At 32.2% G+C, this 27,578-nt stretch overlaps 1 protein-coding gene and 1 long non-coding RNA gene across 5 annotated transcripts in view; one reads left to right on the top strand and one right to left on the bottom strand.

The window, feature by feature from the left end:
• The window catches only part of timeout (circadian regulator timeout), a 1,081,463-nt gene that overhangs the window by 617,122 nt on the left and 436,763 nt on the right, over nt 1–27,578 (bottom strand). The window contains exon 11 of the mRNA XM_075291454.1: nt 1,948–2,048. Within this exon, the coding sequence (XP_075147569.1) occupies nt 1,948–2,048 (101 nt within the window). The remainder of the gene's footprint in view (nt 1–1,947; nt 2,049–27,578) is intronic.
• LOC142221689 (uncharacterized) lies at nt 4,756–6,448 on the top strand. Of its 4 annotated transcripts, none has more exons than XR_012718190.1 (4): nt 4,756–5,137; nt 5,921–5,994; nt 6,062–6,154; nt 6,226–6,448. It is a non-coding gene; the product is annotated as an uncharacterized LOC142221689 (long non-coding RNA). The 4 variants fall into 4 exon arrangements; XR_012718188.1 differs by having other exon boundaries at nt 4,756–5,283; nt 5,918–5,994; XR_012718189.1 differs by having other exon boundaries at nt 4,756–5,370.

The raw sequence follows: 27,578 nt of genomic DNA, 5'->3' as shown, positions 1-27,578 counted from the left end.
GATAAAAATTATTTCATGCGTATCCCAAACAATAGAGGCCATTACTTTGCCAGCGGACTTTTGAGTCTTTCCACGCTTCGGAGACGGTTCACCGGTCGCTGTCCCCTCAGCCGACTGTCGATTGGACTCAGGAGTGTAGTGATGGAACCATGTTTCATCCATTGTCACATATCGACGGAAAAACTCGGGTGTATTACGAGTTAACAGCTGCAAACACCGCTCAGAATCATCAACACGTTGTTGTTTTTGGTCAAATGTGAGCTCGCGCGGTACCCATTTTGCACAGAGCTTCCGCATATCCAAATATTGATGAGTGATATGACCAACACGTTCCTTTGATATCTTTAAGGCCTCTGCTATCTCGATCAACTTCATTTTACGGTAATTCAAAATCATTTTGTGGATTTTTTTGATGTTTTCGTCGGTAACCACCTCTTTCGGGCGTCCACTGCGTTCACCGTCCACCGTGCTCATTTCACCACGCTTGAATTTTGCATACCAATCAATTATTGTTGATTTCCCTGGGGCAGAGTCCGGAAACTCATTATCAAGCCAAGTTTTTGCTTCCACCATATTTTTCCCCTTCAGAAAACAGTATTTTATCAAAAGACGAAATTCCTTTTTTTTACATTTTTTTCACAATAACAAAAGTTGTTTCACAAAAGACGCTCTATCTCACAAACGAATTGACTTACAGACGTCAAATTTTGACACGAATCATTTGAAGGTTGGTACTATATAAAAATAATATGCATTTAATACTAACTAGCAACGTCATCTATGTGTCAGACCGGGTACTTATCAGCCAACCTGTTACTTTATGAACTCTATTCAAACTTCAAAATGACTTAAAGTCAGAATAGAACAGTACTTGATATAAACGAAATGGACTGTGATTTTGGAATAAACAGTATTCTTTTTGTATTGCAAAAATAAAAACATTTTTCTTTGGAAATTGAAAAAAGAACGTAGTCTCGTTTGCTTTTGGTGCCACAGACGACTTGACAAACATGTTTAAAACCAATAGATGCAACACGGCAGTAAGCACATTGTGGCTACTAGTACATATTGACAGTCAACACGAACAATTTGAGAAGACATAAGCGAGAACTAAGGAGAGCTCAAAAAGTCTAACAGATTCGGTTTCTGTTAATCGATCGAAATTTTTGGCCAAATGTCGAATTCGATTGTCCGCTCATGCTCCACTACACAATGACGGACCGATAGTTGAGTCTGCAAAACTAAATTCAAAACTCCATATGAATAAGAAAACACATTTTCATTCAGTTGGCATTTGACAATTCAAAAAAGGACCCACCTTTATCATCATTTGCTGGGCATATATGCGCTTATCTATTTGCATAAATGCCACGTAAAGTGTTACGTTTTTTCGTTGCGGTTTTGAATCCAATTTAATTTTATTTTCGCGTTTATGTAACTTTATTAAATAATAACAGGAGCAGCAACAAAGGCTACAACATCAAGCAACAGGAAGAGGTAGGAAAACCGCACTATGTGTTGGAGACTTTCTAAATGGAATGATAGCTGGTTGGGATACATATATGTGGGTAAAACGTAAACAATTTTAATCTCTATGAAAACCACAAAAAATGTCAGTACTGGCCCACTTAGTACTGTCATTTGAAATGGCAGTGCAACTGCCAAGTACACACATGGGCTACTGGTTGTGGCTTCTGTTCAATCCCTACAAGTTCATAGATCAAATAATTAATTAATAAGCGAATTAATATTCAGCAGCAGAAAATTAAGAGCTTTAACAATAAATTTTAATAATAGACAAAACGCCATAGTTAAAAATGTTGACCAAATGTAACGGAAGCGATAACATAATCCCATACAAAAATAGTTATTATCGATTTTGCAATTAAATGGGGAAAAATTTGTTGCTTTCAAAAGGGATAATATGGTGGTGAGGATGTGACTTACCTGTTGTTATATTGTGCATGAATATTTCTCGCATCAATAGGAGTTCATCCTCGGGGGCAGCTGACATGGCTCCGAAAACATCGTTTTCGGGCCATACCTCCCTGTGAACAATAAAATAACAAAATTAGAATATAATAAATAATTATTTTAAAGTTTAGAGAGTATAATGAGAAAAACAAAAATTTTGTAGCATTAGATTTTCTTACATATATAGAGTTTTTTACACTTTTATCACCGAAATTCTTTTTGTTCCAAAATTTTTATTTTTCCAATAAAAAATAATTTTTGACTTTAAGCATTTAATAAGACACATTTGGAAGTTTCATAGTAAAAATTTAATATAGTAGTATGTAATATCGAACATATTTTCGGAATCATCCGAAAATTTTTGGTATATATATAAAAAAAAATAATTTTTGGTGTTCGTTCGAAGCAGGAATTGAACCCACGACCCTTTGTATGCAAGGCGGGCATGCTAAACATTACTCCACGATAGCCAACTACAGGTATGTTTCTGTAATATAAACTTTCTTTACATCGGCTCGTGGGCGCCGTAAACTATGCTTTATAAACAGCTTGATTGTTTGTTGATGGCAATAACTGCTACACGGTCACAGTCATGTCCTATTTTTGATCACTTCTTTGCTTTATTGTCAAGATGCAAAAACGCAACAAATTTGAAGACAATTTCATTAATTTTAATAAAGAATTTTTCTGATTTATTATTGTGTACGTAGCCCTGTGGATAGTGTATTGACTTACAAACTGTATGGTTCGATTCTCCGTCCAAGCGAAAGGTACAATTTAAAAAATCTAATAATTTCTTCTACGATACATTGTTAGTATTACAGGAAAAGGTGCTAAGAACTAAAAAAAAGCTCGTGGATGAAGGACCTGAATGTCATCATTGCGGAAACGGAGCCCACCGAATGGGTAAATTCCATTGTTTTGGTATCTAAACCAAATTGATCGCTTAGGTTGTGTTTGGATCCAAGAAACCTTAATAAGGTTATCATTAGACCTCGACATTCGTTTCCGAATATTGATGAATGTAAGGCCCAAATGAGTGGTTCGAGAATATTCAGTACACTTGATGCGAACTCAGGGTTTTGGATGATTCCTCTAAGTGAGGAGTGATCGAAATTGTGCACATTCGACACACCCTTTGGGACGTATATCTTTTTAAGGTTGCCTTTTGGTATTAATTCTGCTTACGAAATATTTCATGTAGAGATGATTAGACTTTTCGGCGACATAAAGGAGCTAATGATATACATGGGTGACTTCATGATATATGCTCCTACTTTGGAGGAACATTATCGAATTTTGCTTCAGATTTTAGAAAGAGCGAAACTGGTGGGACTAAAGTTCAATAAATCCAAGTCTATCTTTCATAGAAACGAGATCAAATTCATGGGTCATATTTTTAGCGATAAAGGGAGTTAGAACAGACGGGGAGAAAATAAGATCGGTTGTGGAAATGCCAGCTCCAAGAAATGTGAAGGAACTACAACGTTTCTTGGCTATGGTAAATTATTTAGGCCCGTTTGTGGAGATTTTGTCTTCTAAGAATAAACATTTAAGGGATTTGCTTAAGAAGGATACATTGTGGCATTGGGGTAAGCATCAGGATGATGAGTTTAGGAATTTGTTAGTTAGAGATAACTAGGAATCCCATATTAGCATTTTATGATCCGAGAAAAGAAATGACACTTTCAGCTGATGCCTCCAAGTTTACTTTGGGTGCTGTCATAATGCAAGAGGAAAAGCCAATGGCTTATGCGTCGACATCACTGACTTCTTCTCAAATAAATTATGCACAGATTGAAAAAGAATTATTGGGTATTGTTTTCGGATGTTCCATTAGTACATTTATGGTCATAAGGTGTTGGTTGAGACAGATCATAAACCCCTCGTGGCATTTTTTGGGAAACCTTTACATAGGATCCCTCCAAGGCTTCAATGATTTATAATGAGATTGTTGGCATATGATATGGTAGTTACGTATAAACCTGGCAAATATCTACACATTGCCGATGCTTTATCTAGGGCCCCACTATTTGAGCAGTCGGGTGGTGGCATGGACAATGATATTGGCATATATTAAGTCGCGCTTTCAGCCACGGATATCAATACGATAAAGGAATTTGTGAAGCAAGATGAAGCTTTTCAAAGGATCATTCATTATGTGAGAGAAAGATGGCCTACAAACAAGGAATTGTGTGACGGAGATGTGGTTCCATATTATGGGATGATATCAGTTTTATTAAAGGTGTGCTACACAGAAAAAAAGGTGTCTTGTTAATTTTAGGACCAGTTTAACTTCCACATAGTTCAAAAAATTTACTGTAATATAGTTCATTTTTCGTAACCACTGCGAAAATTAACTTAGCTAAAGGAAAACTTATAAAACTTCAGTAAATGTTTTTTAGTTCACTAACTACGAAATGGGACGGATTTTTCCTTAAATAAATTTCCAATACAATAGTTAATGCATCGTTGATTGTATTATAAAAAGACATAGGCAATATAAAAATCTTACTACGAAATGTGGACAATTTACTAAGAAAATTTTTTGTGTGGAAAAAAATTTTTGTAGTAAAAATTAACTTAACCACAGTACCGATTCGTATGGCGGCTTCCTACAGCTTATTTCGGTTTTTACTATAAGTTGGAGTATATTTCCTCACATTGAAAATTTTAGATAAAGTAGAATAAAAAGTAGTTAATTTAATCCTTGACGGGTGTATATAATTTTTTATGGATTCCTCGTAAATTTTGAATATATTTTACCTTATCCTATAGATAGAATACCAACTAATCAATAAACGTGATACTGGAAATTGAAGTGAGAAGAAATTATGAAATTATTGCATCATCTTTTTTTTTGTTTGTGTTTGTTATTGCGATGATGTTATGGAATGTGTGTTGTTGGTATCTTTTGTGGTGATAGTTGTTTTGTTGCAATAGCGAGATCAGAAAGGGATCATGTGTGTGTGTGTGGAGTTGTTTTTCTTTACATATGTGTCCTTTATGACTATTTGTGTCTTTGAGTTTTATTGGTGCATTCAGTTCTGTTGATGCATTTATGAAGCGCACACGTGGTGCGCTTGCGTGCGGTATTTGTGTTTATTAATAAAAATACATTTATTTCGTAACATTTTAGAAACTGATAAGTGAATGGTGTGATGTAAGAGAAAACAAAAACACTTTATATTGATAAAAAAATAAATAACTCTAAAATAAATCACATATTAAGAAACTGTATATTTCTATTAATAATTTAAAATTAGTGCGGTTTTAAATTGGTTTACATAAAAATATTCATAATGAGTGGTAATAAAATGATCTATATTTACTCTACATCTGGATCACAGTACAATTTTTTGAGTCTATATTTTTATGTTATAGCGAGTCCTTAAGGTGTGTACTAAGTTCGACTTTAGGTGCTAAAATCAGAAATAAATCAGTAAGAAAAGTATAAAATTATACGCCTTCGATGCAAATTTAAATATAACTTGATGGAGAATAGCTCGAAACAAGTTTTTTATTAAGTTTATATTCTTTAAATGGATTACACGATTAAGAACAGAAAATCGTTTTTAAGCTTATGTAGAACGCTGTTTTTTTAATTTAATATGATGAATCGTTTTCAAGTTATTCCAATATATAGCGGAAGTGCCTTAATTTTGAACATAACCGTATATCTCAAAAAGTCGAGCTCTTAAAAAAACAAGTGTAAATTTGGATTCAGCGACCTCAAATTACTAAAAATTTGATATAAATTTTAAATGAACACAAAAATGGTTCAATTTTGTTCCCATGTATTTCTAAAGAAAACTAATCATGAAAAATTGGGATTTTAGCCACTAAACTCGAACTTAATATCCACCATAAATACTAAATGCTATATTGACAAGTGGAAATTATATCTAATTTTATAATATTTTTATTTCATTTATATTCTGAGAAGGATTTCAAAAATGTCCCATTTGTGCATGGATATGATTCCACTAATGTAGTAATTGGATGATTTTTTTCAATGTGGTAAGTTTTTCGTCCATTTGTAATAAAGCCCAAATTTCTATTTATTGAAAATAATTTTCATTTGCAGGATGACAGCAAATCTAATGGTATTTTTTGGAATCTTCTTACTGTTTAATGCTAACTAAGCTGATATCCCTATTTGCTCTAAGAAAATTCTCTTGTAAGTTAAAGATCAAAATACCATAGAATTTGATAATATTTTTTATATTTTATATACCTTTTTAACTTCAGAGGCTTATGACGCAAATCCACACAACAAAAACTAGCGATATCGGTGAAATTGGACAAAAATGAAATGAAAATAGCAACTTATGGCATATATCTTTCATATGGATAAAAAATGGAAATTGATATTAATTAGTTTCATTCTACTAACATAGAATATTACTCTTTTGAAGAAGCAATTACTAACTACCGAAAAGTAACAGCATACAGCGTACGAATAAAAATATTTCTTTTAAAAATATTTCTTTATATCATAAGCCATAGTTTTATGTAATATAATAATAATTTTTTGAAATAAAATACTGGTAGTTATGAAAAATTGTCTTATATTGTACGAAAAATTTCTTAGTTGTATACAGGCTTGTTGTACCTTTAATTCCACAATTTATTTACTTCTTTGAAAATTATACTGATAAACAGTTTATTTGAAACCAATTTCTAAATATAGGATTCCCAAAAACTTGTTCATTTTTCCGGATAGCAGGAATATTTTGAATGAGTGTAAGTACATTCTTCCCACAGCGTAGTAAGAATGAACTAAAATACGATGCAATACATAAACTTATTTATAAGAAAATCATGAACTTATCTAGATGAAAAAAATCTTTGGCGCCAAATCATGGTCATTCTTACTATGGGTTAGTTCATTTTTCGTAAACAATAGTAAACTTTTTTTTCGGTGTATTGTAGAATAATAGGATTACGGTTCCAAGGGTTATGAGGTCGCATATATTGGCAAGATTACATAAGAGGCATTTAGGAATTCAAAGATGCCAAAGTTTGGCTAGAGATTCGGTGTATTTGCCCAATATTACTACTGATATTACACTGAAAAAAAAGCATACTCGGTTCCAAAGATTTTGTCTTTACTTTAAAAAATTTGGTATTGATTCCGAGCCAAAGAAGCGGACAATACAAGTAAGGATACTTTTAAGACACAATTCTCTTTTAAATTTAGGTTTTGTGTACTTGCTTCTAGGGAGCAAATTTTAATTTTTCGCTTTCTCAGCTTTTTTCTTCATATGCTATCAAAGTCATTTAAAAACGAGTTAACGGCAACTTTATTTTCCAAATTAGGACTCGACTTCCAGTAGAAATTATGCTATGTTTGAAGTAAAAAACTTCTTTAAAATAAAATTTTGAAAAACATGTCCTATATTTGAACGATTTTTTGCTTTGTAGTCAATATGCAAAAAGGCAACAAATTTAAAGACAATTTCATTAAATTTAAAGATTTTTTCTGAATTATTAAAGTCAAGTTGACCTTAGATTTAATTAAATTTTTTCTTTCATGTTAAGATACCCATTTTTAAATCAAATCACCTTATTATAAGGACAATACGACTTCATTGAAAAGTTTATCGACTTTTGGACAAGGAAAATAACTTTATTTTAGAGAAATGCGTCTTCTATGCTAAGCAAAGTTTGTATTCGTATTTTAAAGACATGAAATCTTTGACCTCACGACAATATTTTTTTCAGTGTAGAAATATTATAGATGGGTGTAAAATCTGCATACGATATAGGAATTCTAATGCAAAACAACTATTAGTCAATCATGTTATTGTATATATTCCTTGGTACAAAGTGGGTATGGATCTATTTGAATTTGAGAAGAAACATTTTTTATTATTGGTTGAATATTTTTCAAAATACGATGAGTTTGAAAACTTAAATGATAGCTTCACTACCCAGCAAAAAAGAGAGCAAACCCTTCTCAAAAGAACTTCCATGGAAGCGAAAAAATCAAACGGCACAGGTTTAAATCCCAGCGGGGATGCAATTTTTTTTTATTATTTTTTTACTTTTTTATTAATTTTCTATTTTTGTTGTTGTAATTTTCTATTTTTTTTGTGAAATTTAATTGTCCAAAATTTGCACTTAAACTAGCCTGATTGCGTACTTTCTAATACTTGTCCACAGAAGAAATAATTGTGGACTTGTTCAAAAGGACTGCATCGGGAGTGGGAAAAAATCATTGGGGGATCCCACGATGCGCTTTAGAAGAAATGTTTGTGGACTTGCCCAAAAGGACTGCATTGGAAGTTGAAAAAAATTGATGTGGGATTCTGGGATGGGCTTTAAAAGAAATGTTTGTGGAACAACTTCCAATTTTTTTTGCTGGGTAGTAATATGGCATAGGGATGGGATTCCAACCATTTTGATGTCGGACAATGGTCCTCCATTCAGCTCGAAAGATTTTGCAAAATTCTGCTCGGGGAATTGATAACCAGGGAATTGATCACCAAACTTCAAGCCCTTATTTCGCAGGATCAAACGGCCTAGCTGAGAGGACAATTCAAACGGTTAAGAAATTGTTTAAGAAATGCCGCGATACAGGTGATGATTATTATACGGCTTTACTTCACTATCGCACTACACGGAAGGATAATTAGGCGGGTCCAGCAGAACTTTTGATGTTGCGAACTTTAAGAACGAAACTGTCATCCATGTCAAATACATTGAAACCTAGAGTTGTAAAGTCAAGGGATATTGTAAAGTGTAGGTCTAGAAAGCTGGAAAAGGTAGCCAGTAATTACAACAGGAATACAAGAAGCCTTAGACCTATTGTTCCTGGAAACCAAATTTATTTTAAAAGGAGTCCATTGTCAGTGTGTCTTCCGGGAACAATTGTCAAAATATGTAAGGAACCTACATCATATTTGATAGAATATGAAGAGGGCATAACATACAGGAGGAATAGGGAACACATCCATTAGCGTAGCTAGACAATTTTCCTAGGGGGGGCTATAGCCCCCCTAGCTAAAACTTTATAGACTGAACTTAAGACATCAAAATAGCTCAACAATCAATTTATAATAAATCAAAATTACCCTACGGGAAATTGGTGCAAATTGCCACTGACGGACCTATCACAGAACTGGTACCTGTGCTCCAGTTAGTTACAATTTTCACATTTAGTGAAATAAAATTATCAGAATAACCTTTTTTCGACATATTTCAAGTTTTTGTTTTCATTTCGGGTTCGATTAGGAGCCCAAATTTAAAGAGATTTCTAAGAATTTGTCCGAGACTGGTTCCTGAGGACCTGTTTATGAGTTGCTCCTGCTAAATTGTCCCAGGACGTGTCGTTTGGGATGAGTCCAAGACGCGTTCTAAAATGTAAGTTTACTCCGTCAATGACAAACCCATGTTAAAGTGGACGGTCCCTTCCATACGTTTTGATCAGAACTGGGACTGGTCCATACACACCAGGGACTAGTCCTGTACCAGTTCTGTGGTTGATCCATTTCCCGTAGGGTAGTTCCACACTTTTCCCAGCAAAAAATTGGGAGTTGTTCTAAAGGCACAACTTTAAAAGCACTTCCAAAAATGTCTTCACAAAGAAGTTAACTATTTTAACTACACAGGAAGTTTTTTACTTCATTTTTTATATTTTAATGCGTAATTTTTTGTTTTTTTTTTTAATATTTAAAAAAAGAGTAAGAATAAATAAAATGGTACAAATTATTCAAATTTTGCCACAAAAATGCTAAATCCATTATAGAAAAATCGATAATATTTGAAAAAACGTTTCAAACAAGCGTTAGAATGCATTAAAAATCATAATAAAGTATAAAAATTATTTATTTGGGAGAATATCACAAAATTTTTAATTCAAATTCAAAACACTGAATTCGGATCATACCTTAAGAAGTGATGCAAATTCGTTGCAACGGTTGTTGAAACGGTGGACATTCGTTCTATGACAAGTTCATACTACATTCATCGCTTCTCCGCCAATTTTGTACCACTTCCAGACCCAAAAAGAACATTTTCACTTCTTTTTTGGCGACGCTTTTTTGCAGCATTATTAAGATATTAATTTATGAAAGAATAGTTTTAATATCAATTACTATTTTATATTCAACTAAATCATAAGTTCAACCACAGCTTTATTTCATAAATATCAGACTTCTACCACAACCCAAGTAATTCGATTGTGCATGAAAGACTTTAGTGGAACTTTGTGCGTTGTACGAGTATATACTTGTTTAATTTTTATAAAAATGTAAAATCGTAAATAGGTTTTCAAATTCTGGGGGGGGGCTAAAATTTTTCTAGGGGGGTCTAAGCCCCCTCCCCAGAGGCCTTCTTACGCTTATGAACACATCTTAGAAGTTTCAAAGAAATCTGATGGAGTTAAACCTAATTTAGGAATCTCAGTGCCCGATAACAATGATTCGACGAATATCCCAAATATAGCTATAGAATCAAGGGTAAACAGTAAGGAGAACTTCTCCAGGAGCGGTAGGGAAATAAAACCTCCAAAGAGACTTGGATTTGAAGATTAAAACTGGTTATATCCAATTAGAAAATAATACTAATGATTGTTACATTAAATTTCCATGTAAATAAAAAAATATATATACATTAAGAGATATAAAAATATAACTTCAAAGAATATCACGAATTTTTTTAAAGAATAATATTAAAAGGTTTATTGCAGAATGCATATCTATCGCAGCACGTAACTACATTCCCAAGAACATTTTTAACCTACAATTAATTTGTAAAAATTTTAATACTAGAGTTCTTGTTTATATCGTAATTTCTCATTAACAAAACTTTTAATTTATGAATATTTTATGTAGAATTGTAAATCGTACACAACACTTCAATTAAGTTCTTCAATTAATTTTGTTTTCTTTTTTTCGCTGTTATACTAACCTACAGAGAAGTAAATGCAGCAACGGTGTTGACCGTTGTATGGCATTCGCGAAAATTCGCATGAAAACTTTCTCCCACATATTTCATAATTAAAATTTAATTTCCATATCAGTCTATAACACACTTCCACCACACACGCATACACGATACTACACACAAATTTCGTCCTTTTCACCCATTGACTTTATTATTAAACCACTTTGGAAAAAATGCTCTGCGAATATTTCTGGGAAATTTTAAATGTGGCCAATATCTATCAACCGCCGCCTTGGCTGCAATGCTACGTTTTAATGTGACATGCAACAGACGGTCAGGATGGCAAACGGACTTTTTTTCCGGTGGTAAATTGACTAACAAACTGGACAAAAACATGGCTACGTGAAATGCATCATCTACAGCGACTGATGTTGCGCAATGACAAAAATTAATTTTAATTCCATAAGAAATGCTCCATATGAGGCCATAAGTCGTCAAATGGTGGAATTATGTAAACAAAACTATGGGTTTGGATCCAAAGATTTTTATTTTCATTTCTATCATTAAGCCAAAGATGTTTTTACATTATAAAAATATTTTAAGGATTTAAATTCAACTTGATTCTTCCAAATAGGGCCGATGTTGCGTACCTTAATAAAATGAACTAAAAAGGAGAAAAAATTATACACAAATGAAGCATACAGATTTAATAAATTCGTGTCTCCCACAAAATACACAGTCTTACACAAGTTTACATACGTTTAAAGAATTTGTATATTAGAAAATATGCACATATATGCTGTAGTTTTATTAAATTAATTTGAAAAACAAAGTATTTGTAAATTTTTTTTAGTGTGGTTTATAAACAACAAAAAGAAACATATTTAGTTAAGAAGTAAAAAAATCGAGGGTATGTAAACTTTTGTAAGACTGTGCAGGTCAGAACTTCTTACAATTTTTAAATTTTACCTATAATGCGCCCATTTTGAACTTCGGCACCAAAGAAATGTTTGAATTTTTGAACTCCACATTTTTCCTTCAAACTATGAAATTTTCTATATTAAAAAAAAATTAATAATAATAATTTTCTTGAATTGGTCGAAAAGAAAATTGTGTAAAAAAATTTTCCTTCCTGGTGGGTTCACTGTTGAGTGTACATTTCGAATAACGTTTTCTTAATAAAAAAAACACCAAAGAAGTAAAATCCTCAAAATAAGACCTAGTCTACATTTGACGCCTTTTTATCTTAAATAAAAAGATTCAATATATCAGTTTTAAATTAAATATGTTTCTGTTTAGAAGAAATTTCCCATACTTCAAAGACATACGACTTTAACGGAGCTTAAGACCTTAGTTGTCATAGCCTTTTTTAAGTTATCAATTTTAATTGTAACTTAATAATGAATAAATAAATAAACAAATAAATTTAATGAAACAAATTTTTGAAGCAAAGATTATAAATTTTCTTTCAATTAAAATTTCATTATGTTCAAAAATAGTTGGTAAATTGCGTGTCCTAAAATTTAGGTTGCATAAAACATTCATATTTTTTCAAATTTTATTTTTTGCTCGTGCGGAGAATGTACCACGGACCACATTATCCACAGCCTATGTTAGTGTGAACGTAGTATTAAGGGTTTTGGCATTGATTTTGAGCCTAGTAATCATGTAGCTTTAAATCTAGGCTCTATAACATTAAAATTACGATACAGATCTCATTTGTCGATTTTTTTGCGGTACATTAAAAAATTTAGTCACGTACAAATAAATGTCTAAATTATAACATAAAATTCAAAATAAAAAAGCTTTAAGTCAAAATGCAAAATCTTCCACATAAGTCTTAACCTACATATATTTGAGCCTGCTTTTGTCCTTAAACCAGATGCTCAACATCTCAGTTAGTTTAAAGCTAATTTCTTCAAATCGCAAATATTTTGTTTTAATTTGCCTTACACTGAAAAAACAGCGAACCCACCAGGAAAGAAAATTTTAGTTAGTTTTAGAAAAAATATATTAATTTTAGAAAATTTTAACTAAACTGTAATAGACACGCGGATGTCACGCCGATTTCACAAAACTAAGTAAATTATTTTCGATAAATTCAAGAAAATTTATTAGACATAATTCATTTTTTTCACTTGTTAAAGAAAATTTCGAAGTTTGAAGGAAAAAATTGGAGTTAAAAAATGCAAAAATGTCTTTAGTACCATACGAAGTTCATGATGGGCTAATTACTTGTAAATTTTACAAATTTTAAGAAATTCAGAACTATTTTGTGGGAGACCCGAATTTAGTTAATCTTTATACTTCCTTTGCGTATAATTTTTTCCTCTATTTTAGTTTTATTAACTAACGTACGCAAAAAATTATTAACGTCAGGGAAACTTTATTAAAACGTAATAATTCCATGAACTAAAATAGAGTTAAATCAGCTTTAGTGAAATATAGGGTTCATTTTTTTTGAGTGTACTTTCAAATATTCGTGTTCTAAATTTAATGAAAAAAAGTTTAAAGCAAAGATAATTAACTTTCTTTGAATTAAATTAAATTATATTTTTTTCTAATATTGTGTCCTTACATTTGGGTTGCATAATCTATCATGATATGAGAGTCTATTATTAGATTATTAATAAATGTTGTGCCCCTTATATGATCATAGAAAAGTGGAACAATAAGATAATGTTTTCTTTCTCAAACCTTTAAATCACATTCCACTGCTATAAGTAAACTCTCATTGCACTCGATAGAAATAGAGGTAGTTGGGGGCAATGCAGGTGACCTGCAGATTCACATTTGGGGATGTAATCAAGAGACATGTTAGGAATTCATCCTCCATCTATTTTTACCATACCATCGATTGCTAGAGGTGCGCATGTGAGTACAATGTTGCTCACGGTCACGCGAACTCAGAACGGAAAATTCTTACTGACGCACGATAGGACTCACGGACCCTCACGAAGTGAAATTCTTTACCAAGGCATACTCGCCAGCGGAACATTTTTATTAATGCAAAGTCACCAGGCACTACCACACTGAAATGTCTTCACTTACGAAAAATCTGGAAGCTACCTAACATGCTCGTGACTCGCCACTGAGTCGCATTTTAAGTTTTCATTTTACTTTTTGAGAGTGCGTAGATGGGAAAGAACTTTCTGCGAAAAGAATAATGTGGTAGTCGTATTTAAATATATGGTAAATGCTAGAATTATTTGAACCTAATAGAAAACGTGAACATGATTAAAATCTCAGGTGTAATTAAGATTGCAAGCGAATTCAACTCGTGAGCGTGACGTTCGTGAGAATTTTTTCGAAATTTGTTACGCAACAAAAAGTAAACTATTTTATAGGAAGAATGAAGAATCTAAGTTCCATACTTTGAGATTTCCACAAAGCATTACTAAATATAGGAAAAATCAATGCACTGTTGTACACTCAAAAAAATAATTGAAAGTATTTCACTAAAGCCGACTTAATTCTATTTAAAGAAAGATTCCATGACTTTAATATTTTTTTGCCTAAGTTAGTTAAATTAAAACAGAAATGGAGCATAAAGATTAATTAAATTCGTGTCTCTCACAAAATAGTTCAGAATTTCCTAAACTTTGTAAATTTTACCAATAATGCGCCCCTTTTTTACTTCGTATGGCAAAAGACATTTTGTTCAATTTTTAACACCAATCTTTTCTTCAAACTAGGAAATTTTCTTTAATAAGTTAAAAATACTAATTTTTACTAAAAATTTTTCTTGAATTTGTTGAAAATTATGCTTATTTTGTGAAATCGGCTTGACATCTGTGTTTCTAATAGTTTAAATTTTCTAAAATTAATCAATTTTTTCTAAAATTAACTTACACCCCCTCAAGGAAGAAAAAACAAAATAATAGTAAAGAAAAAATCACTGGCGCCATGTTTACTTCATAATATGTTTGAGATATACTTAAAAAAGTAAAATTTCATTTCAAAAAAATAATAAAATTTAACTATAAACAAATATATTTTATTTTTGAAATAAAAATAAGTTAAATTTAGAGTTTGTTTAACTATGGAGTTTTGTTTTCGATGTACACACGTTCCGGGTAAGTCACGGGAACATCTCCATGGCTTTCCCAATGAATAGAATGCATGCCTGTTCGGATCTATCTTATCAGGATGTTTATATTACGGCTGACGATGCTTGTGCTGTTGCTATTTTTCAGACGACACAACACAATCACATCGGCTTAATTAAACGCTTCGCTCTTTTTACATTGTTTGCCGGCTGGCTTCCTTTATGTAGCTCTGAACCGCTTTCATCCGGCTCGTATTCAACACCCATGTGACAAAGATAAGAACAAAAAAATATGCATCATCTTCATGCACATGAGTTCGAGAGGGACGAAAGAGGTTGTTTTTGTGGAAATTCAAAACCATACTCACATAAAATATCAAGTACCCCTAATATGACGCTTCGTTGATCGCAGACCGTCCACACTGGGTTAATTAATGACTTATTTATTATCCCTCATGTGATGGTTTACAAATTCACCAACCCCAAAATATTCTTCCCTCCATATAAATTGCATTTTGTGCATTGTTAAACGGAAACAGGGAAAACAATTTTAATCTAATATGAATACAAATTTTAGGACATGCAATTTGCACAATATTAAGGAACATTTTCTTTAAAGTTACGAAATTTTAATAATAATAACTTTTTTAAAAAAAAATTGGTGAGCGTAATTTTTTATATCTATATATGGTTCTTTTTTATATTGTACTAGAATTTTATCATAATTAGTAAAAGCTTCTATTGCACATTCTGAGTAAATCATTATCAATTTTGGTATTTGCGTGGGGTTGAGGCGTCCACCAGTGGTGGTCCAGATGGGATTCCTGGAATAATTCTGAGGTTTTGCTCCGACTGTCTCTCTGCTCCATTGTCGATGTTATTTAATAGTTCATTGTGGTTCAGTTAATTCCCTCTAAGATTGAGGAGCTCTTTTCTCGTACCACTTCATAAGTCGGGGAGCCCCTTTGATGTGGGTAATTATAGGGGGGTAGCAAAATTGAGTGCTATTCCCAAGGTTTTTGAAAAGATGGTGACTGATGTTTTGTCGCATGGCATTTCTTCGATACTGGATCCCTGCCAGCATGGTTTTCGTAAGGGCCTATCGACTACTACGTACTTGGTCGAATTTACTTCTCATGTTATTAATCAGTTCGTTGTTGGGAATCAGACTCATTTTATTTATTTAGCAAGGCTTTTGACCGGGTGAATCATAAGCTCTTGTTATATAAGCTGGATAGGATTGGATTGGCCAGTACACTTTTGGCTTGGATTTCGTCGTATCTTGATTGCCGTTCGCAGATTGTGTATTTTGGTGATTCCTATTCAAGGTGCTTTGATGTCCCATCAGGTGTGCCTCAGGGTAGTCATTTGGGGCCTGTCTTATTTTTGTTATTTATAAACGATTTACCTCAGTCCGTAGTTAACTGTAGGATTTTGATGTATGCTGATGACGTTAAGTTATTCTCCTCGTTTGATAATTCTGGTCAGGTGCATTTATTACAAGGTGATTTGGATAGCTTTGATGATTGGTGTAGGGTAAATCTGATGGATTTGAACCTGAGGAAATGCAAGTTTATGCGATTCTTTAGGTCTAGGCCTATTGATGTTCGGTATAGTATACGGGGCTCATTATTGGAAGAGGTTGATTCTTTTGTTGATCTTGGCATTATTATGGATCGTAGGCTTAATTTTAATGGTCATATTGATTCGATGGTGAGTAAGGCGTATGGGGTTCTAGGATTCATAAAGCGTTGGGCGAAGGAGTTTTCGGACCCTTATGTTACAAAGAGGCTTTTTACTACCCTTGTTATACCCATTCTAGAGTATGGTTCTATCGTGTGGGATCCTCAGTATGAAGTTTACATTGATAGGATAGAATCGGTTCGGAAGCAGTTCTTGTTGTTCGATTTGAGATATCTTCATTGGAACAGTGATTTTGTTCTTCCTTCATATACTTCTAGGTTGAGGCTGATTAATTTGCCTACTCTTAGGAGCCGACGGACGATGTTGAGCTCCATGATGATGTATAGGTTAGTTAGTGGGGATATTCCATGCTCGGAATTGATATCTAGGATTAGGATAATTGTTCCTTTTAGGGCATCTAGGAATTACCAGTTGCTTTACATTGATTTTCAACGTTCGAATTATGCTTCTGTGGAGCCTATTCGTAGGATGTGCATTATTTTTAATTCAATCTATCATCTAGTTGACACTAACCTTAGTATTGATATGATGAAGTCTAGAATTTTAACATATTTGGATAACTAATACATTAGTTTTATTGAATAACCTAATATTTGATCTTGTGTTTTAATATATCCGGCTGATGAGTCCTTCTCTGTAGCTGGTCAAATCCCTCTGCCTCCACCCCGCCATGGTCCGGATCATGGTGTGTACGCTGTACCTACGTCATGGGGACGAGGCCCTAACGGTCGGATGGGGCGGAAAAGTGGGCGATGGGATCGTTCGCAAAAAATAAAACAACTTGAGTTATTTCACTTTAGGTTATTTTTTGAACAGAATAACATATTCCATCCAATGAATTATTCTCCAGCTATCATCTAATTTTAGTTTTTTGCTTAAAAATATCTACGGTTGCTGTGGAATTTGGAGGAATCATGATTATTTGAACGAAGTTTGACAAAACTCGAAAAGCCAAAGTACTCCACGTTTTGTTACCGATTTTTTTCCCCAAAATTTGTCAAATTTATTTTAATATTTTTAAAAATTTCTTCAAAATGTAAAAACTTTAACTCCCTAAGCTATGTGTCTAAAGAACGTAGTTAATATCGTTAAAATCGCAAAAAAAATCGGAATTGTCCATTTTGTTAGTAAAAAATTGTTAAAATGCCGATAAATCGGCAAAATTGGCAGCGCTGCTGAGAACGTACAAATATCCTTATTTTGTTCTAATTGCAATGATTTTCATCGAGGAGTCGGCAATAAAATTTTAGAACTAATGTTTTGTTTTGCATACCAGCATACACGGAGTCTGAAACAGGGCTGTGGAGTCGGAGCCGGATTCGGAGTCTTGGATTCGGAGTCTGAAGATTTTGCTGGAGTCGGAGTCGTAGAAATTTTGCTCGACTCCGACTCCGGCGAAATAAAATTTGAAAAACACTTCATATTTTTGTAAATAAAGAAATTTTTCGACAAATTAGTTTCCATTAGGGTATTTATGTTTATCGAAAAACGTAAAACGAAGTACTGGATTTCAGGCCATTCAAAGTGTATTTTATGAGTGAAATTTCACGGTGATATAAAAAGTAGGTTTTACTAGAATATGAGCTGAATTGATCAATTGAATTGTCCATATTAAAATATCGATTTTTGACCCTATCTCTTAATAAAAGTCAAATTTTAAGTCAATATAGCGGTATAACCTAACGTTCTGAACTTTTAGCAGGCATGTCGAGTTCGAAGATGGGTTATACCGGACAATTTTGTGATATAGCACCTACATATAAACTCATCTTCCGATTTGTTTTAAGACGTTTTTCCCAGTCTACAATTTTCATAAGATTTGTCAGAAATGTTGAATTTAGAGTTATTTGAGATCCATAAATAAATGCGAAAATTTCCCGTTGGTCCAGATTTTGAGATAGCCCTACATAATTTCTTGAGAAATCTCCATATACACCCAATGTCCTTGGAAGTTGTAATTTTAAATTAAACCTCTGCCAACGTGGCATCTGAGTCGGTCTTTTGGGAGAAAGTTTGTTTCATCAAAGCCACTCGAAATTCTTTACATTAAATTAATGGCTTCTAATGTCCATAACTGATAGACAATTTATAAATCGATGTTTCACCATTTTACTTCTATAGAAACAATATTCGTAACTGTCCAGCTATTCCTGTCATCTGTTGTATGATAGTGGTTATTTAAAATTCCGCCCGTCCTTATTTCTGGCAGTTTATATTTATTTTATATATCCGACACATTACATTTTTTTTAACATCTAAACTTTCTATCTGAGTAGCCCAAAATTTTGATTTTTGTGTATTTTTCTTTTTTATATAGTTTTATTTTTTATAAAATGGCTTTATAGACCAATACCAGGATTTTACTTCTAAAACTTCTGGAAGCCTAGTAATTTTTTTGAAATTTTGTGCTTTTATAAATTCATTGTTTGTTATTTATCTAAATACCCATATTTCGATGTGGTCTCTATATAGTCTTGTGTCGTATTTTAATTTATAGGCCTGAAATTAAAATGTAGAGTTCTTTACATCCCTAAGGGAGCCACCGTAGTGCAATGGTTAGCATGTCCGCCTTGAATACACAAGGTCGTGGGTTCGATTCCCGCTTTGACCGAACACCACAAAGTTTTTCAGCGGTGGATTATCCCACCTCAGTAATGCTGGTGACATTTCTGAGAGTTTCAAAGCTTCTCTAAGTGGTTTCACTGCAATGTGGAACGCTGTTCGGACTCGGCTATAAAAAGGAGGTCCCTTGTCATTGAGCTTAACATGATAAGAGAGAAGTTCACCAATGTGGTATCACAATGGACTGAATAGTCTAAGTGAGCCTGATACATCGGGCTACCTAACCTTACATTTCTAAAATGCTGAGGTTTGTCGTCGAGTTGTATCAAAATTTAAAATTAGAGTTCTTTTGGACATATATCGGTCTATTTTTGGAACACTACACTACTATTGGAATACTGTTAAAATGAGATTTAGGTACACCACCTGGAGTCGACTCCGTAGTCGGAGTCGAGGCTAATAAGAAATGCTGGAGTCGGAGTCGGAGCCGGAGTCAAGCAAAATTGACTCGACTCCACAGCCCTGGTCTGAAAGTATGTTTAGCAAATCTGCATCCACCATTTCAATAAGACGGAAATCAAATAATGTCAACATGTTCTCAATGGGTCAAACATCCATTTGAAGAGCGAAGTTTGGTATCGCGATAGACTTTTAGCCCAAGTGTGCTCCTGCACATGTAGTTAACCACCTGAAGAACATACTTTCCTGTTGGGTCACACTGTGCATATCCAGACACAGACTAACAATGACTTCAAACTATGCTTTAAGCAGAGATTTTATGAAGTGTTTTATTGTTCGCTTGCTTGTGGGTTGATATATCCGTCCGTGTGGTCTCCAAAACCCAACTCCTGACAAGGGGAGTGTATGCAACAAGCATTCCGAAGCCATGCTATACGATATTTTATGAAGGCATCCCAAAGTGCATCACAATGAAGACATATTAAACTTGTGACTAGGGTAGGGCTGGGAGAGACTTAAGCAAAATGGAAAAAGGGAATACAAATAAACAACAGTTGTTGTACTCCATATCAGACACAAACACTCTCGGGTTATGGTGCTGCAACTCTTGTAAGGAGGCGTATTATGAGAGACGGTAAATTCATGTCACTGCATGCATAGTCTGCGTTACGGTAATGAGCCAATACAATATGTCAGTAGCGCATATTCAGAGGGGGATGTAAAAGTGACAATACTGTGATGTGATTCAATTGCAAGAACTTATAGCAAAGAGATCTGTAGAGAATGTGGAAGGGCAAAACATCTTACAAAATCTAAATGATACACCCAAAGAAAAAATACATCGTCTCTAAAATCTTTAATTGTTTGGCAATTAAAGAAAAAGTTGATCAGGGATGGGAAAATGCAGTAACTATAGTACTTTTTTGATCCTCGTCAGTACCCCCGCGGGATTTAGTACCTTTTGGAGTGTGCAATTCTGATCCAACTTTGGCAATACACATAAACAAGTTCATTCGAGAAGTAAATCGCCAATTTGTAATAGGCGAGATCGAAAACAAAATTTTCGTGCATTTCAAGAATATTTATGGAAGAAATGTTCTATATTAGGTTTCTGCATATTGCCTTTGATTTGATTTTATTTATTTTAAAGACCTGTACAACAAGAATAGTAGATTCTTATAATTAGAGTACAGGAAAGATTATCCGATGTTTGTATAATTACATAGAAAGTAACTTAAAAGTAGTTGGAAAATAATAATACTAATAACATAATTTCGAAGTTAAAAAACAAAAGTTAAAGTGACTAACAAAAAAAGATGAAGCAAACAAAGTAAAGGAAACTTCAGAACTGATTGAATAAGAGCGTATAAGATATAAATGAAGTTAAAGATAATTTAAGTTAACCGACATAGGTACAATCATAAAAAAAAATAAATAAATAAATAAATATTACAGAAATGAAAATTTTAAAAGAGATAGAGATTAACAATTAAACTATATGTTTACTATCATGATTATGAAATATTAAAAATGGTAGAATACACAACATTCAATAAACAAATTAAAGATTCAAAGACGTTCAGGAGATAGCGAAGTGATTAAAAGTGATTAAATAATTTCGCCTTAAATTTATTGGTGTCACTAACAGTTTGAATATTGATAGGTAGAGAGTTCCAAAGGCGAACGGACGATATGAAGAATTGCCAGTCGGAAACAAGGCTGCGTAGCACTAATGGTATAATTTTCTTACCCCTACTAGAGCGAGTGAAACGAAGTCTCTCAAATAAATACTCAGGTGCACCGGAGTAAACAATTTTGTGGAGAAAGAGAAGGCTCCTGATTGACATCAAACCATCAAAAGATACACCATATAATCTCCGTGCATATTGGGAAACGGAATCCCGACTATTCAAACAGAAAATATAGCGCGTTACACTATTAAAACGAACATTCAGTCTTCTTCGACTTGCAGAATCACAGCTAGCGAATAATTCCGTACCATACAGTAGTCCCGGTAAAATGTAAATCTTAACTAAAATACATCTGATTGCCACGGGAGTATAAGAATGCGTCGACTAGAGTGTTCGTAGTTTGCCCTATGGCGTAGCAAATATGATTCGACCATGTCAGAGTATCATTAAAAATAACCCCAAGATTCTTTGCCGACTTTACAAGCGATATACTGATGTTATTGAAAAATTCACAAGCAAAACTGGGTTTTCTATTTCTTTGTGCAGTCTGAAAAAGCCAGAATTCATAATTTATTCTCAAGATTACAATTTCTATACAAACAAATGGCACGAATTTTGTTCGAAAGTTAGCTTTTGATAATAATCATCCAATGGGAAAAATCTTAGTTTTCACACAGGAAAAATGCATTCCCCGTACCAAAGATTTTTTCTTTACACTAATGAGCGGAGAATTGAAGTAAGGGTACTTTTAGGACACAATTATAATTTAAGTTTAAGCTCTACCTACTTTATTTTAGAAAACACATTTTAATTTATTCGTCTCTTTAGCTTTTTCCTTCATGTATAGCACAAAGTCCTGTAAAAAAATTTAAAGAAAAATTAAATTTTCAAATTCAGACTAGACTTCAAGAAGGAATTATGATATGTGTCCAGTAAAAACGTCTTAAAAATAAATTTTTAAAAAACATGTGCTAATGAATTTTTGAGTAGTAGTCAAGATGCAAAAAGTAAATAATAAATTTGTTTACTTTTTGCATTTTGACTAAAACGTAAGGCTTTTTCATTAATTTAAAAAAAAATTTTAAAAATTATTGAAGTCAAGTTAACCTTAGTCAAACAATTTCTTCTATCATGTAAACATATCCATTTTGAAGCCGAATCATCTAATTATAAAGACAAAACTACTGTATTGTAAAGAAGAGAAAAACACAGAAATGCGTTTTTTATGCTGAGCAAAATTCGCAAATTTTTCTTGTACTTTGAAAATATAATATTAGGGAAGACGAACAACATAATTCCTCCAATTGTGCTATAGTATTAAGCCATGAAACACATAATGACCATAGTAATTTTTGGAAAATGTCAGTCTCTTTATAAACGAATTGGACGAATTTATGTTATGTATTATACCATTAAATTCAAAATCTAACTTATAAACACAAAAGATTTAATAAAATTGAACAATGATGGATGTCAAAATATATAAAAATCTCTTAAAGGGATTATGAATAAAAATGTGTAATTAGTTATATTTTTTGTTTAAACCCACATTTAATGAAAAGTACCTTTTCACTCCAAAAAAAACTTTGTTAAAAAATCGTTTTCCATCCCTGTGGTTCGCAGAAAAAAAATCACCAAAATATTGATTAAAGTTGAAAACGTAATTGATTACTAAATTGATACAATTAATTTGTTAATCAAATTAAAAAAAAAAATCAATTAAGAAAATGTTTGAAATTTTTTAATGTTTCAAATCAAATATTAATTATACCAATAAATATTTTAATTAAAACAAAATATCGAATTTAAACTATAATTTAAAATTTCGTTCGGAAATAATTGCACGCAAAAAAATAATTCTCTCCTCCCAAACGAAATTTTAGACAAACAAAGTTCGTTTCTCATTTGCTTTTCGCTGTAAGGAAGTGTATTTGGAAGAAAGGTATATACTATTTGTGATAAACGTTTATTCTTTTCCAGGATGTAAACACAATTTCATAAAGACAAACTAAAAAAAAAAAAAAACATTGTTTTCTTGCTAATTGCATTTTCCCTCACATCTTTCTGACATTCACGAGGTTTTTTAGTTCTTAACACCTTTTCCTGTAATACCAACAATGTAGAAGAAATTATACGATTTTAGAAATTTTTAACGATCCTGGACGGAGAATCGAACCGCGGACCATGCACTTTGTAAGCCAACACACTAATCACTGAACAGATACAAACATTTAGTTTGGCACCGTGGAGCAGTGGTTGCTACGTCAGACTTGCATGCCATGGATCGTGGGTTCGATCCTTGGCATGTTTTTTTGCTTCGACGAAAGTTTTTTTTTTACATATATTCCAGATATGTTCGGAAGATTCCGAAAAAATGTTCAACATTACATTGTATATACACCCTCACAAAAAATCGCTTCTGTAACATATACTCCCAAACATATTTTGCTTCAAGCATATACATTTTTGGGTATTGCCCAAACATTTATATGTTTGATCTCTACCAATATATAATATGTTTGAAAGCATATTGGTCTAAACAATATATGTTTGGGTAGTCTAAGTTCCAAACATTTTGTATTTTTGCATCCAAATTCAATAATGTTGTCTTCCAAAAAACAATATGTTATTATGTGACCATATAATATGTTTGGAAGCATTTTACACCCAAAAATATTATATGCTTAAAAAAATTCTCCCAAACAATATTGTGCTCAAAATTTTATTTATTTATTTATATATTTAAAATCATAATGAATTATGAAAATAAACAGGTCATATAGGTGCTAACAACATAGGTTTTCGACCTGAATGTTCAAAATTTAGTTTCTGCCCAATTGTATATTCCCCGACATCTTTCTCACCTCCACGAGATTTTTTAGTTCTTAGCACCTTTTTCTGTAATACAAACATTGTAGAAGAAATTATTCAATTTTATGATATTTTTTTATTTTAATTTTACCTTTTGCCGGACGGGGATTCGAACAGCGGACCACACAGTTTGTAAGGATCAAAGAAGTAGCTGATCAATTGCCCAAGGAAAAATAAAATGTTAATTTTGTAATAACAAGCAACAACCACCAACTTAATTCAATATCGCTCCCTGTTAAATAGCGCTCCAAGCTACTAAACACATATATGTTTATAGGCTATTTCTAAATTAATATATGTTTGCATCCAAGCATATTATATTTACAAACATTTTATGTCCCAAACATAATATGTTCTAACATATTAACATTTATGTCCCAAACATGTTATGCTAGTTTATGAACATTATATGCTTGCACTCAAAAATATTGTGTTTAAAAATTTGTGTTCCAAACATATAATGTTTATAGCCAAACATATGAAAAACAGTCTTTTTCATCCGTGTATTATTAAATTTTGAACTGTAAAATGTGTCTTATTAAAGACCTAAAGCCAGAAAAGAACAGTGCTTGATATAAACGAAATGGACTGTGTTGTTGTTTCAAAAATAACTTTTTTGATTGAAAAAATAAAAATTTTGTAACAAACGAATTTTTTTGGTGATAAAAGTTTAAAAGTTTCGAAGCAATTCAAAAAACTCTAACAAAAGAAAAACGTTTTCGGTACACGTTTTCCAAACGTTTTTTTTTCTTCTTTGCGTGTAGTTCCATACTATTCTCTGGTTAATTAAATTTTCACTCAATCAAAAGAAAAATTCGACTATCACTATAATCGTAAAATTCATGTAAAATTACACAAAAATTATTTCATCTAAAGGAAAAATAATTATAAATAAATAAATAAACAATAATACCATAATTAATTATTGCCTCAATTGAGTTTCTCTACCGAAATCAATTACATTTTTAATTTTACCAATTAAACAATTATTGAAAGTGTCGAAAAAACAATTAATCAAGTATATTTCAATTTAATCAAGTCTATTTTTTTTTATTTCTAATCGGTTCTGTGATTGATACTATTCTATTACTTTCGTGATTGAAGAAGCTTAAATTAAAAACTTATTTGAGTCAATTAATTTCGTGATTGAATCAGATAGCTAATTTCTTATGTTTTGAAACATTCAGAATGTACACCCAGAGAAGGAATATGATCACCTCAAACATGTTTTAAGAGCAAAATGTTATTTTTGGGTGGTGACCATGTAACATGGTTTTCGCGACCATGTTATTTTCTCGCAAATTATGTATCTGATTTCGGCAAGCAGGTTATATTTGACGAGAAAATTACATTCTAGTGAGAAACATGTTACATGGTCACCATACAAAAATAACATTTTGCTGTTGAAACATGTTTGAGGTGATCATATTCCTTCTCTGCGTGTATGCTTTGGTGATACCTCAATCAGAGTGGCAAAAAATGCTCCAAGAATTGGTTCAAACGCATGCAAAAGTGTATAGATCTTAATGGGGGTAATATATTAAAAACAATTTTTGTTCTCTACTTCAAATATATAAAAGGCAACCTTCGTGTCTATGTTGTAAATTTAATCGTCAGCCAAATCTGCGATGGAACAATTGGCCATTAGTGTGCAACACTGGCATGCTTACCATTGCATCCCTATGATTATCGACTTTGCGACTTCGTCACTAGTATAGCGGCCATGGAAGTTATCTTCAAATTAAAATGCATTGCAACTAGGGTTTTATCCTCGGGGAATGTTGGAAATTCCCGCTTTTCCGGGAGGGGAAAAAAAAAACAAAATAATTTAATTGTTTTTGGTATTTTTGTTTAGATAAAATAAAATATGACATGAACTAATTTAAGCAACAATTTTCACTTATTTTCGAAAGTCCATTGTCCTATTTGAATATGGTACCAAGTAGTAATAGTTTCCTTGTCCGACATGCATAGTCGGGGGTTTTACCCCAGGTTCTAACTGCCTCCCAATTGAAGGTTGCTCCTAATTTATTATCTACATATTTCTGTAAACCGACACTCCAATAGTCTGGTAGACTAAGTAAACCTTTATAAACAATGGGTCATTTTGCCTTATATATCCACTTTTGCAATTTCATAATATCAAAATAGTTTCATAATTATTACAGGAATGTAATTCTTTTAGACTAATTCTAAATCGGGCTTTTAAGGTCTCTAAATATGCAAATAAAAAGACTTTACTTCATATTTTTATCCGACGTTTCGTTGGTAATTTCCAACTTCTTCTGGGATGAATTTTATTGAATTTTATTTAGTCTTTTTTCATATTTTCGATATCATTGTTAAAAGGTAAAAAGTGGCGGTACATTAAACACAAATTTGAAATAATTTCAAAAATAAATAAATAAAAACTAAATTAAAATATCACAGAGCTTTTTTTTTCTTATGGCTACGATCACAGATGATTGAACTTGAACTGAATGTGTTTATGAAATTTGAAAATGGCAATTTTTATTATGATAGTTTAAATGGTGTATTCCTTTTGGGAATATTGACTGAACATATAGTGAAATATAGTGACTCTGTTTTACGATGGTGAAATCGAAATACGTTTCATTCATTTCCATACAATTTTGAATGTTACAAAAAAATCCTACTATATCGGAAGAGACTGCACTCAAAAAAAGTGAACTCGACATTTCACTAAAGCCGATTTAATTCTATTTTAGTTCATGGTATTATTACGTTTTAAGAAAGTTTCCATGACTTTAATAATGTTTTACGTACGTTAGTTAAATTAACCAAAAAAGAGAAAAAAATTACACACAAATCGAGCATAAGGATTAACTCAGTTTGTTTATCCCACAAAATAGTTCAGAATTTGTAAAAATTTTTAAATTTTACCAATAATGCGCCCTTTTTTAACTTCGTAAGGCAATAAAGACATTTTTGCAATTTTGAACTTCAATTTTTTCCTTCAAACTACGAAATTTTCGTTTATTTTAATGGGCTGTTTTGGTCAATATATATAAATGCAAATAAAACAAGTTTATTTCATCTTTTTTCTCGACGTTTCGTCGGCTTTTTTCCGACCTTTTCCAGAGAATTTTTTTATTTGAAATATAATTGTTTTACATTTGTTTCATTTATAAATTATTAAAACTGGACATCACAAACAAAAATAATCACTAAATAAATAAATAAAATGTAAATATTGCAGCAAAACTTTAAATCTATATCACAGAACTATGTATGTTTACTCTTTAAATTATTACTTATTTCTTTAATAAGTAAAAAATAATAATTTTGTATATTTCTTATTTTATGTATGATTTATGGCTGATGTAAGAGATTAACATAATCTACATTGTCATCCC

This window comes from Haematobia irritans, chromosome 1 (genome assembly GCF_050003625.1).
Source record: "Haematobia irritans isolate KBUSLIRL chromosome 1, ASM5000362v1, whole genome shotgun sequence".
Lineage (NCBI taxonomy): Eukaryota > Metazoa > Arthropoda > Insecta > Diptera > Muscidae > Haematobia > Haematobia irritans.
The sequence above is the reverse complement of the archived record's forward strand: the minus strand, read 5'-3'. Positions and strand labels throughout refer to the sequence as shown.